Source organism: Haliotis asinina, chromosome 16, assembly GCF_037392515.1.
Source record: "Haliotis asinina isolate JCU_RB_2024 chromosome 16, JCU_Hal_asi_v2, whole genome shotgun sequence".
Taxonomy (NCBI): Eukaryota; Metazoa; Mollusca; class Gastropoda; order Lepetellida; family Haliotidae; genus Haliotis; species Haliotis asinina.
The window spans coordinates 43,271,462-43,283,913 of NC_090295.1; the positions used below are offsets into that span (position 1 = coordinate 43,271,462).

General features: G+C 39.2%; 2 protein-coding genes across 2 annotated transcripts in view; one reads left to right on the forward strand and one right to left on the reverse strand.

Annotated features, from left to right (window-relative positions):
• Nucleotides 1-208: 208 nt before the first annotated feature.
• LOC137268352 (centromere protein S-like) lies at nt 209-5,371 on the reverse strand. Its single transcript, XM_067802905.1, has 4 exons — nt 5,237-5,371; nt 4,816-4,973; nt 2,736-2,802; nt 209-812 (listed from the first exon to the last, which is right to left on the reverse strand). Exons 1-4 carry the CDS (start codon nt 5,279-5,281, stop codon nt 669-671), a joined length of 414 nt encoding a protein of 137 aa, XP_067659006.1. The 5' UTR covers nt 5,282-5,371; the 3' UTR covers nt 209-668.
• A 1,188-nt stretch (nt 5,372-6,559) lies between these two features.
• The window catches only part of LOC137267965 (mitofusin-2-like), a 37,211-nt gene continuing 31,318 nt past the window's right edge, over nt 6,560-12,452 (forward strand). The window contains exon 1 of the mRNA XM_067802425.1: nt 6,560-6,618. The gene's annotated coding sequence lies outside the window, so the exon portion shown is untranslated. The remainder of the gene's footprint in view (nt 6,619-12,452) is intronic.

The following is a 12,452-nucleotide window of genomic DNA, read 5'->3' on the forward strand; positions in this document are numbered from 1 at the left end:
ATACTGCCTGCAGTTTATGTCGCCAAGAATCTTGAAACTACAGCTATGCAAGGATATAAAGGATGCTTGGTAATGATGTAATGCTATTCAATTATTACCTATTTATGCAGGCCAAATTGCAAATCTTCGTTGAATCTTTTGTGCAAGTATAAGGTTACATAGAGCCGTATAGTATCCTCACAACAACACAGGAAACAAAACACATCACTTAACATTCATATCGAGAGTTTTACTTACAGACAATATACAACAAATATACATAAATAAATACAGAGAATAACAAGATAAAAAACATAATTTTCTTCTGCTTGCAGGCAAACAATGTATGATTTTTGCCAGCCTAGGACTTGATTTTTTAATCGCTCTTTCTGCTAAGATAGTCGTAAGTTCATGTCAATGAATGGCCCTTTCGACTATCTTAGCAATCTTATCTTAGAACAGCTTTGAAAATCTACGCCCTGGGGGTAACATAGTTTCACACACAGTAAGACAACCTGCAGTTTCTAGACAAGCAAATGATTCACAATGTGAACATTGATGTATCTTCACTCAGACATATTAGTATCCTCATCTGTTCTGTACATTGTCCAAAACAAAAATGTCCCAAAGTATATTACTCAAAATGTGAATCACAAATATCAGTCCTAAATAGCTGCATTTGCATAATCCTACATATTGGAGTTCTCATCTGTCTCATAGTTGGATTGTGGTGCAGCCACAGACTTCTTCTTGTTCGGCCTGGCTCCCCTCTTCCTGCTGGGCTCCTCCTTGTGGGCTATGAGCTGTCTGTGGAGTGAGTTGATGTGTTCCAGCTGGGGACAACACAGACGAGGCACCTTAACACTTGTAGGTAAACTGACAGGTATTAAACTGCCTACACCGCTATATGTGTTATCTACCGCCTCAATAATTGTTCGTGAAGTGACGGGTATTAACCAGCCTACACCGCTATATGTGTTACCTACCGCCTCAATACTTGTTGGTTAAGTGACGGGTATTAACCAGCCTACACCACTATATGTGTTATCTACCGCCTCAATACTTGTTGGTTAAGTGACGGGTATTAACCAGCCTACACCGCTATATGTGTTATCTACCGCCTCAATACTTGTTGGTGAAGTGACGGGTATTAACCAGCCTACACCACTATATGTGTTATCTACCGCCTCAATACTTGTTGGTGAAGTGACGGGTATTAACCAGCCTCCACCGCTATATGTGTTATCTACCGCCTCAATACTTGTTGGTTAAGTGACGGGTATTAACCAGCCTCCACCACTATATGTGTTATCTACCGCCTCAATACTTGTTGGTTAAGTGACGGGTATTAACCAGCCTACACCACTATATGTCTTATCTAAGAGCCAAAAACACCCTCGGATCTTACATGAATCCTGTTCTGTGTAAAACTATACTCACTCCAATCCAGGGCCTAGATTTTCGAAGTTCTTTTAGCACCAAGATAGAGTTAAGTGCCATTAAATAACATTAACCTTTGACTATCTTAGTTCGATGAGAGCTCTGAAAATCAACGCCCTGTTTTTTTCTTAAGTAACCATGCTACTGAGTTTTATACTGAAGGTTCTCATAACAAAAAATGTTGCTCCAATTGTAGCAGGTTTTACAGACTGCTTAACAGCTGGCACACTCATGGGTGAAAACCTTGTTAACGTGGAATGTCTCACAGTTTTCTTCAAAGAACACATCACATTAATCCAAGGCCGTCATTTTAACAAGTGATGGTATGTAGTGTTGGCAAGTGGTCAAAATCTCATAACTGATGATTCATATGACAGTTCATTGCAGCTTACAAATCATTGAAAAGAACTGGTTAGCATCATTTATTATATTTTCCTGGTTATGTTTGTTAATATTAAGGAGAAAAACATGTAGTCCTTTTGTAGTTTTGTAAATTGCATTTGCAAATTTCGCATACATGAAGGATGACTAATATGTTACGAACAGGAATTCCCTGAGTCTATAAGATAAATTCAGTCATGACTTGGCATGTGCTTGTAGTGCTTGTGAGTGAGTGAGTTTAGTTTTACGCCGCACTCAGCAATATTCCAGCTATATGGCGGCAGTCTGTAAATAATCGAGTCTGAACCAGACAATCCGGTGATCAAAAACATGAGCATCGATCTGCGCAATTGGGAACTGATGACGTGTCAATCAAGGCTGACCACCCTATCCCATTAGTCTCCTCTTATGACAAGCATAGTCGCCTTTTATGGCAAGCATGGGTTGCTGAAGGCCTATTCTATGCTTAGTGCTTTTGAAATGAAACAGACCAAACCAACCTTGTGAACAAATATTGTTGATGCAAACAAGTGTTCCAGAACCTTTGAGAAAACATGATCAATTGCTTGGTTGTTTAAGTTATTTTGACCAATCTTCGATTACTTCAAGTAATCGGACCACCAATAATGGTATTTTAACCAAATGTGTAAAATGGGCTCAGCTTCATGCTTGCATTGCATTAGTGGGGTATGACAATAACTGTAATGACAGTATTTTTTTTTTTTTTTTTGTTGTTTAATAGAGAAATCAGCAATTTTCTAGCTATATGATGGCAGTCTGGTAGATAAATGTGAGCAGTGATAGTGATATTGGGATTTGATACCGTGTGTCAACCAGTGCCATGAGTCTTACGACCCTAATCAATTAATCAACTAGCATGGATTGCTGACGACCAGTTCTAACCAAGACCTTAGATCTTTTGGATTATGACGTACCAGTTTTGGACTTTTCCTCACAAGCAGCTTTACATCTTCAGGTAACACTGTGCTGCGCTTGGCATGCCTGGGAGAATAGTGAAGATAACAGCAGAAGTTCAGAGTGCATCAATCACATGAATTATGAACTTTATTAGTGAGTGAGTGAGTCTGTAAATAATAGTCTGAACCAGACAATCCAGTGATCAAAAGCATGAGCATCAATCTGTGTCATCGGGAACCGATGTCATGTCAACCATGTCAGCTAGCCTGACCGCCTGATCCCAGTAGTCGCCTCTTACAAGCAGAGTCGCCTTTTATGGCAAGCATGGGTTGCTCAAGACTTATTCTACCGTGGACCTTCATGGGTCTTATTTGGGAGGAAAGACAGGGTGTAACCGATAAGCATATGCATGGTGCTGACAAACCTGAAAACTTGACCACAGCGAATCTGCGATTCTAATTCACAATCACTGGTTTCTGACAAGCACAGAAAACACTGCCTATGAGCAGATACAGTATTACATAGTCCGAGGACGTATATTCACGAATATACATCTTTGGATGGTCATGCTACCATCTGATACTGCCATGTACCGAGTTACTGTTGGGTGAAAATAGGCTTATTTCATGAGTCCCTTGCTTAAACACACTACAGTTTAAACATCTTAAATGTTCTTCGGTGCAGCATTGAACAAAAGCCTTTATTTCTTAAAACTGTAAAGAGTGTCCCACATCCATCTTCTTGAAAGTTTATACTACCTCATTTGTCATGAGTACTCTTAAGACTGGAACAGGTCCCCAATAATCCCTATTTGAAATGTATTCTATTTCATTTGACTGTTTCACAGGTTTGGGTTTTGGTTAGGGCATAAGCTGTAGGGTGAGGTATAGGCTTCTTGTCAAAATAAACCAACCCCAAACAAGGCCTATCTTCTTAGACAGAATGATTATAAAAAAAAAATGCAGAAATCTTTCCCAGGAACATGCAAAAACAACAGAGATACTCATCACAATCACATTTTATAAAGATGCACACTGGCTAGCAACCAGTTATCGCCATATTTAAGCGTTTTTTAATGATTTGCTCTATTATTTCTTATCAGAATGAAATAAAATTTGTCTTGATGATAGATCAGCTATTTACCGATGTTTTCTGCTTGTTTACAGCTGCTGATCGTGTTTCTCTGAAACACGGTCAACAGGAAGCGTGGTAGTGTTTATTGTGCTTCTCTAACAACGAACAAGACCAATTATCGCCATATCTGAATTTTTTTATGTCATTCACCTAATCTGACATAAACTTGGTAATAAAACTATTGTGTTTCAAACCTTGATGCTTTGAAGAAATCTCATAATTGGAATTTGTGTTTAAAAAGGGATATTTAAAAAGAACAAGACTTGCACTCACTGTGAATGTTGACGGATGCTGATATAGGTAAGCTGATGGGAATATGGAGATGTCAGATGTGTTGAACTTATGAAAGTGGACATTTCGAGTAGTAGTTTGCAATTTTCACAATGTTTGTTTTCTCGAAAAACGAAAAGATAAAGATGAAAATTGACAGTTATATTTTGTCATTATTGTCTGCATGGTATCTGTCGAATCCATAAAACGGAGATGGAAATTTGGGTCAATTCAAAGTTAAGTGATTGAATGTTGGCATTATGGGTATGTTCAGACAAATTAAAATCTGCACTTTTTATGGACTGAATTGTCAAGTAATAGATTCACAACACCGCCTGGATGATTTTCATTCAATTCTCATTGTTTATGAAATTTCAAGTCAACACGCTAATGGTCACGTGACATACCCTCGACATGTTTGGGTCTTGTCTTCCCAGGGATTCATATTTGTAACATGTATAACGTAAAATACTCACGGTAATTTTAACCATTGTAACCAATCGATTTTCAGGGACGTGTCAATGTGTGAATTACTACAGAAGTACAAGTAAAGCTGTCTGCGCAAGCGCTACAGCCAGGTGTTGGCGATAACTGGTACGCACAGATAACTGGTCGCTAGCCAGTAGAGTTTTAATAAGATATGATCAAATGTTTCATCAACCCGAGGCATACACCCAGTTTGTCCTGAAGTACCTTGCAAACATCTCCAGATCGTGTGAGTATGTCTCAAACTGTCTCCATGTTGTCTCTGCAATACAAGCTACCACCTGCTTGTTGATGGAGACATTTAGGTCATCACCAACTTCCCGACATATCCTCACCACAGTATAATGTACTGCCGCTTTCAGCCTCTGAAATAACAGCAGGAACATGTTGAGAATGACACTGTGTAATGCAGCTGGTACCATCAACCTCTTAGACAACAAACAGAAAATCCTGACACGGTACAAAGCTGTAATGTTCTGCATCCTACACCGCAGAAGGAATAAATAACAACAGTACGTTGACACACCATAATTTAAAGCGCAAGGTCGAGTCAGAGTGACTGTGACGTGCAGCCTCTAAAACAAAAAACACGGAGTACCTGGACTTTGATTGTAACATGTTGCTATACCTGATCATAACTGAGGTCATCCACATTTTGATCTCGTACATTCATTTTCAGTAAACAGCATCGACGCTCTTATTTCACTTTGAAACGTCAATCAAAAGTGCCCGCCTTTAGTGCAGTTGGTTGTTATGAAATTGTGGACTTGGTTCAATTTCGAATTAAGATTCACTTGTAATACACATTTATACTACAAATCTGCAAAATGTGATTCTCGTCAGAATGTGTTCCGTATCTAGTGATATGAACCAGGAAAATGCACTTAATTTGATATTTGATGACTCGTTGTGAACAACCGAGGTCCGCCTTGTTGAAAATGGTAAATATCCAGACAATCCATGCAGTGCTTGTCAGCGAGTGCGCCAATCTTGACACACGATGACATTCATCGCCCAAGTCAGCGAGTGTGACCACGTAATTCCGTTAGTCACCCGTTGGAATGGGCATGGATTGTTGATTTCAAACATTTCAGGAAAGGACGTTAACCTTTCGTGTCAAACTGTAAAATCTTAGATTCTGAAGTGAAATGATCTTTTTGCATTTGATAAAAGTAACACCCTCTCTCCTCCCAGAAACTGAAACAAAGCAATTTAAACTGGTCAAAGCTTGTAGAATAACTAGATTTTGCAGCTGGATACATATATCGTGCACGGTGGTTTAACCCGCGTTCGATTATAAGGTACAAAACTGTTGTCTGAACGTTTTGCTCAGACGAAAAGAGAGTTTAACAGCCTCGACGCTAGCTGACTGATTGAAAATTCAACTGACGCAAGATCCTATGAGATGTCGTCACATTTCTTCTAATGAACTGAAATACATAAATTCAAAGAAACTAAATCAGTCATAACAACGAATAATAACACTGAAATCAGGTAAATATGAAGTCACATACAGGTATATATGATTCACCTTTAAGTTTAAAAATGTGGAAATGGTGCCCTCGTTTTGGTAACAAATTGGTCCGTGAAAGAAATGTACAACATACGTGTTATACATTCATCTGTAACACCATTACACGCGATCCTTATAAACGCTTATATAAATATGTTCCTTAAAATGATAGACAAAGTTCATTAGGTGCAGTGACCTAAGTAACTTGTTATCATGGCTAGCATGACGGACCAATTTGAAGTTATAATTTTCTCAACTTTTACCCAGTTCGTATTTACTGATTCGAGACCAAATATTATCTTATATTCGAGACACATAATCCGAATTAATATGCCATTATCAACATTTCAGAGTAACATTTTGCCTGTTCATAAACCAGTGTTTTACTTGCACCTAGGCTGCTCTTTGTTCGTTTTTCTACTGAGTTTCCTTTTCGACACTTTGCCTCAGTCTCGCGTGTACTTTCGAGAGTTCGTTTCATCATGGATGCTTACAAGGTATACAGCATGTGTTATGCATCAGGTTAAGCATTTCGGTGTTTATTCACAGTCGTATGGCAACGAAGGACAAGTGCCACTGTCACACCTTCAGTCGATCACATTTGTGCCAGCCTTTAATTTACAATCTGTGTATAGTAATCAAGGAATAACTGCATGTCCTTTACGCCTAGTGAATGTCATTCTTCGAATCTGATTTGGTTTGTGTCCGAAGGTTTTTTGTTGGAGATTTAAAGGAATCGAGTTATGTAATTGTGGAATCACATGGACATTTCCACCTGTCTGTCACCATTATTAGTGTATGGGTTTATTCTTTAGCGCAGTCGTCGATTTTGTGTGATGAAGAATTGCGAGAAAGACACTATCAGAACCATGCCTGTAGTCTTCAGATTGGTTTCGGTTTGTACCAGGCTTGAACCTGTGTATGTTATTGATCATTAATTACACAACATGAAATGATTAATTAGTATCAATAGACCTGTATACATGTTGTTATAATTTACTGGTCTCATAAAAGTTGATATGTCACAAGAGACTATTAGATTTTGTAATTCAACCACTTGCAGAAAACGGTGCAGGCCCGGTTCAGTAGTCATTGGGTGCAGATCACTTTAAAGACAGGAACTAAATATTTGTGATAACTCTGGAGGTAATGTTTTGGCTCATAAGATTAAGTCCAGGCTATGTGAGTTTATTGTTCCAAGTTGAGATCCAAAAATATGCCCCAGGTACAGAGCACTGGTTCAGAATGAAAAAAATGTTGCACTGTTACATTTGATCATGACACACCAGAGGTTAGGTTCATTTTCACTGGTCATGGATATCATTTGTATTGAACCTGCTAAGACTTCAGAACAATATGTTGGAAAGGCTGATTTGGATATACTTACGGTTACACATATACTGTAAAACAGTTACATTCCATTGTGATGTAGTGTTCCAGTCTGCGGAATTGTGTTGAAAGTATTTTAAACCACACCACTTACTCTTGCAACTGAATTTTGCCAACTACAGCAGTCCGAGACGTAACGTGTACGCGAGACGGCCTATCGTCTCTTGTCCGCGAGACGGTGCGCTCCGCGGTACTAACTGAAGCGCTTCCCCCTAATTAATTCAATCACCGTGGAACCACCTCGATTGGGTGCGAACACGATGCAGGGTAATTAAAGCGTCCCGTAAAATCCCCAAGGGTGGTGGGGTACTTGACAGTCGTGAATGAACAGGTTTTTCGATCTCGGATGCCACGCTTTCGTCATTTGCACTGAACAGATTACAACCTGCAGAATACAAGTTGTTTGTCCGACAAAATATTTACAATCATCCTAGGTTGATGCATACTTGGCCTCTGTATTTTCGATTTTTTCGGCACGTGAAAACATCGGGAAAGCAGAATACCACGCCCAAGGTCGGCTGTTTACACATGCCAATTACACAAAAATCAACTCATCGCTCATGAAAAGGTGATTTATTTCATTTGAATGTATTACTGGTGGAAATGTCAACGTAATCATCTTGCAGAAAGGTACAGAATATTTTGAAACTAATACGACCCCTACCGCATCTTGCATGAATCGAAACTTTGCCAATTTCGTCAAAAGTAATCCTGCGAAAACTATTAACTCATTTGCATATTTTTCGGAAGTGACGTTTCTGAACCTCTTGAAAGAGAAATGATGTTTCTTTTAAGACCACCGTAAATAGATGTGCATTGTGTAAAATGACAGAAGTTGGGAAGAACACAAACTAATTAGACGGTAACTTTTATAAGGTTTCTGGTGAGCGGCTCACTGATCTCGTGTTTGCTTATTGCAAGTTGAGGATGGTGTTCCTCTGTACGGTCCAGCTTGCGAATGATGACTTGTTGATCATGAAAATGCATATAAGTAAATTGAACCTAATTTATGCCTTCGGAAATTTGATAAAGGCATTTAAAAAAAGAAATCACACTTTGTGACATAATTTCGAAATGAAAAAAGTACGAAAATACAAATTTAAATAAGGAAACATAACGCCCCCTGCAGGTTTTAATATCTTTCGCCCCCTCTTTCAATCAAACTCCATATGACCTGGCGAATACATTACGCATTCGGTAAGATCATGTTAAGTCTACAAATCATCATTTTCTGAAGAATTGTGCATCATGTCGGCGATTTGCGTAACATCCCTCATCCTGGAAGACATCATTCCTCCATCCCCTTCAGTGTGCACAGTATATTCAGGTAAGAATGTGTTGTTTCACTTACCCTGTACACACACAGGCAACTTCAATTAGATCGAATACATACGTATTTGCATACATACCTTTTCTACAACAAAACTAACAACACACATTACCAGATCTACTTCAGGTAAAAACTGGGACTTTCTTGTTTACACATATTCTATGTATATGCTTGAAACAGAAAAGGTTTTCGTTCCTGGAAGACAGCATGGCCAGTGGAAGACAACCAGCCCCGTGTATAATCCTGCATGCTGCGTTGGACTGGGAACGGCCAAATGCCCGTTTCCGCCAGGAGTCAGCAGAATGAGGGAACACGCACATTCCTGAGAACATTGCATTATTTGTTATAAAAACGAAAATGTATGAAGCTTTCACTGAATGTTTTAGATGTATCACAGTATGTAGTACAGCTGTTTATGAAACACAGGTACATATTTCAAATAGATCAGTGCGGCGAATTGTGCTTGTCTTGGTTCATCTTTTTGGCCGAATGCAACACAATTAACTTTCATTTGGATTACGCAATTTATTGTATCACACACGTGACACTGGAGTGAAGACTGGGCCGAACGCGGCCAGGCATAGTTAATGACTGTAGTTGGGTATCACTGAATATACAGGTGGAGACAGGCAACAGGTGTGATGCAGTACAGCACGTTACTTCAGGGTGTGTACATCTAATGAGTTTGCAGACAGTTTACACGGCTATCTGGTGGACACGGGGGGCGATTGTGCAATTTCCTGTTTACGGTGCCTTTGTCGTTCGAGGTATATTTTATGATAGCTTGAAAACACATAATTAAATGCTAATTATATGTATTCCGTTTCCTGTTTGTGTTTGATAATCTGTGAAAGGCCATAGAAATGTTTATTTTGTGGTGACAAATATTCAAGTCGCATGGAGGTGGGCAAAATAGCGTTTTCTTACTTCATTCCGATTGAACTGATCACGTGATAACGATCTCTCACGTGATAATGAGATGACATATTTATGAGGAAGAAAGGAATAAAATTGTTCCAGATGATTACAAACTCAAAATATTGTCCATAGCATTACTGATCGACGACTTATAAACAGATTTTTATTGCTTAATGTTATAATGTTTTTCAAAGTGTTCTGTTTTGGTATGAAGGAGTTATTCTTGTACTGATTATCTTCGAAGAGTACTTGAAAGTGCTGTGCGTCGTTGTCAACACTATCATCGGCTTTCCTATCTTTTACTTTGGTAGATGATTTAAACAGTATTCATAGATAAAAACAATACATTCAAAGCCAACACAGAAATATATATTTTATGTATATGCGTGAAATAGGAAGGGTTTTCCTTCCTGGACGACAGCATGGACAGGAGAAGACAACCAGACCCAGCTACATTCCAGCATGTTGGTTTGGACAGCCTTTTCAGCCATCATCTGCAGAATGAAGAAATATGTGTATACCAGGGAGTTTTGCATTATTTGTCATAATTACGTAACCTTTCACTGACTGTTTTATATGTATTTAGTATAACTATGGAAATAGTTATATATTCTCGGACACAGGTGCATGTTCAAAATTCTTCAGTACGGCGAATTGTATTTGTCCCCTGACAGAATGAAACACAAATAAATTTCACACAGATTATGCAATATCACACACGACACTGTTTTCCAGCAATGATTAAGCCGGAATGAAGAGGATGCAGTCAGGCATAGTTTATGACTGCAGTTGATTAGCCCTGAATATACAGGTAGGAGACTGGATACCCATTTATTGGGTTTGGAGACAGCATATTTGCAGACAGTTGACACGGCTGTCTTGTGGACACTGCCAGCCACTGTGCAGTTTCCTGCTTACGATGCTTTTATCGTCCGTGATAAACTTAAAAACGCACAATTAAATGCTAACTATTTTGTTTGGTGTTGTTAAGCTGGTAAAAGACAGAATCATGTTTATTCAGTTGTGACAAAAATTCAGTTGATATGTAGGTGAGCAAAATCTGCTCAGGGAAGTGGCATCTTCCGTGTGTAACAGGGATGGCTCGACTGATTTTATTGCTGTAGTTGACTAATAATACAGCTTTGAAACAATGTCAGTCTAAGTAAACTCAGTCTCAATGTTATTCCTTACACTCCACCACTGAGTTTAACAAAACCTAGCAGAAGGTCGCATCAGGCAACCTTTGAGCGACCTATGACCGTCCAATCAATAGCGAGACGGTTATATAGATTTAACCAATCAGACAACGGCTACTACTTAGGGGCACAGCTCTCTCCACAAACAACAATCCGCAGAAAATACAGATATTTGACCTGCGATATATACGCTTTGGGGTTTCTGTTGACATGGTGACCATTGGCTAATATTTCTGCAAGATGAGATCCCTTGCATATTGCCAAAACACTGTTTTCGGAGACAGTTAACTCTGTTGTCATGGTTGTAATGTGCGCCGTGTGAATCACCCAGAAGCGATCATACGCTAAACAACATTCGGAATCGTTCGGGTACGAACCTTTTCGAGATAAAAAGTTCAAAAGGTGTGTGCGAATGTGCACTTTCGCGATTTGGAAAGCTGTGTTCTGATTGGTCAGTCCCAAAGGTTACCTGACGCGACCTCCCATAAGGTTTTGTTAGACTCAGTAATGGAGCGTAAGGAAAAGTACTGAGGCTAAGTTTACTTAGACTGGAAACAATATATATGAATACATAAATCTCCGTCTAAATAACTCTTTTTTTTATCACATTCACGTCATCTGTTTAAAAGTGGAGAAATCGCATTTCTATAACATTACGTGTTGATGACAATGACATAAAACTTAAGGAAATGAGTGGTAATTCCTGCATGCAGTGTGTTCAAGAATACATTTTGCTTAAACTATTAAAGATCATGCAGTCCTCCGAAGTTACTTACCACCTGATGCGAGTGAACATATTGTGCACCGGGTCTGCTCCCGTGGCAAAAGGCGTCTCTCGTAGTCGTAACGATCTTGTGAGTAAGGTTTGAGTGTCTGACGAGCAGTGGGAGGAAAGTAGATGTGTTTCAACGCGATGCCACACCTATGTGCGTTCGTGTACTTGAACAAGTACTTGTATGGTGTAAATCTGCATTGAATATGCTTTCAGAACATGTTAAGTTAATGTTTCTATGAAACTGGCACATATGTGAAAATCGTCGTCAAAACCGACTACATTTGCCTCTCGAACGTCTGTTGATGTTGTGAGGGCGGTGTGTGTGTGTCTGTGGCCAGTAGCAGGAAAGTAGATGTGTTTCATCGCGAGTGTACACCTATGTGCATTCGTGTACACGAACAAGTACTTATACGAGGTAAATCTGCATGGAATAAGCTTTCAGAAAATATAAACATCATGTTTGTGTGAAATGTGCACATAGGTGAAAATTGGCGTCAAAAACTGACTACTTTTGTTCGTGCTTCTGGGTAGCGTCTCTCGTACGCGTAACGAAATTGTGTGGCCGTTTGTGTGTCTGTGACGAGCGGTGGGTGGAAAGTAGATGTGTTTCATCGCGAGTGTACACCTATGTGCATTCGTGTACACGAACAAGTACTTATACGAGGTAAATCTGCATGGAATAAACTTTCAGAAAATATAAACATCATGTTTGTGTGAAATGTG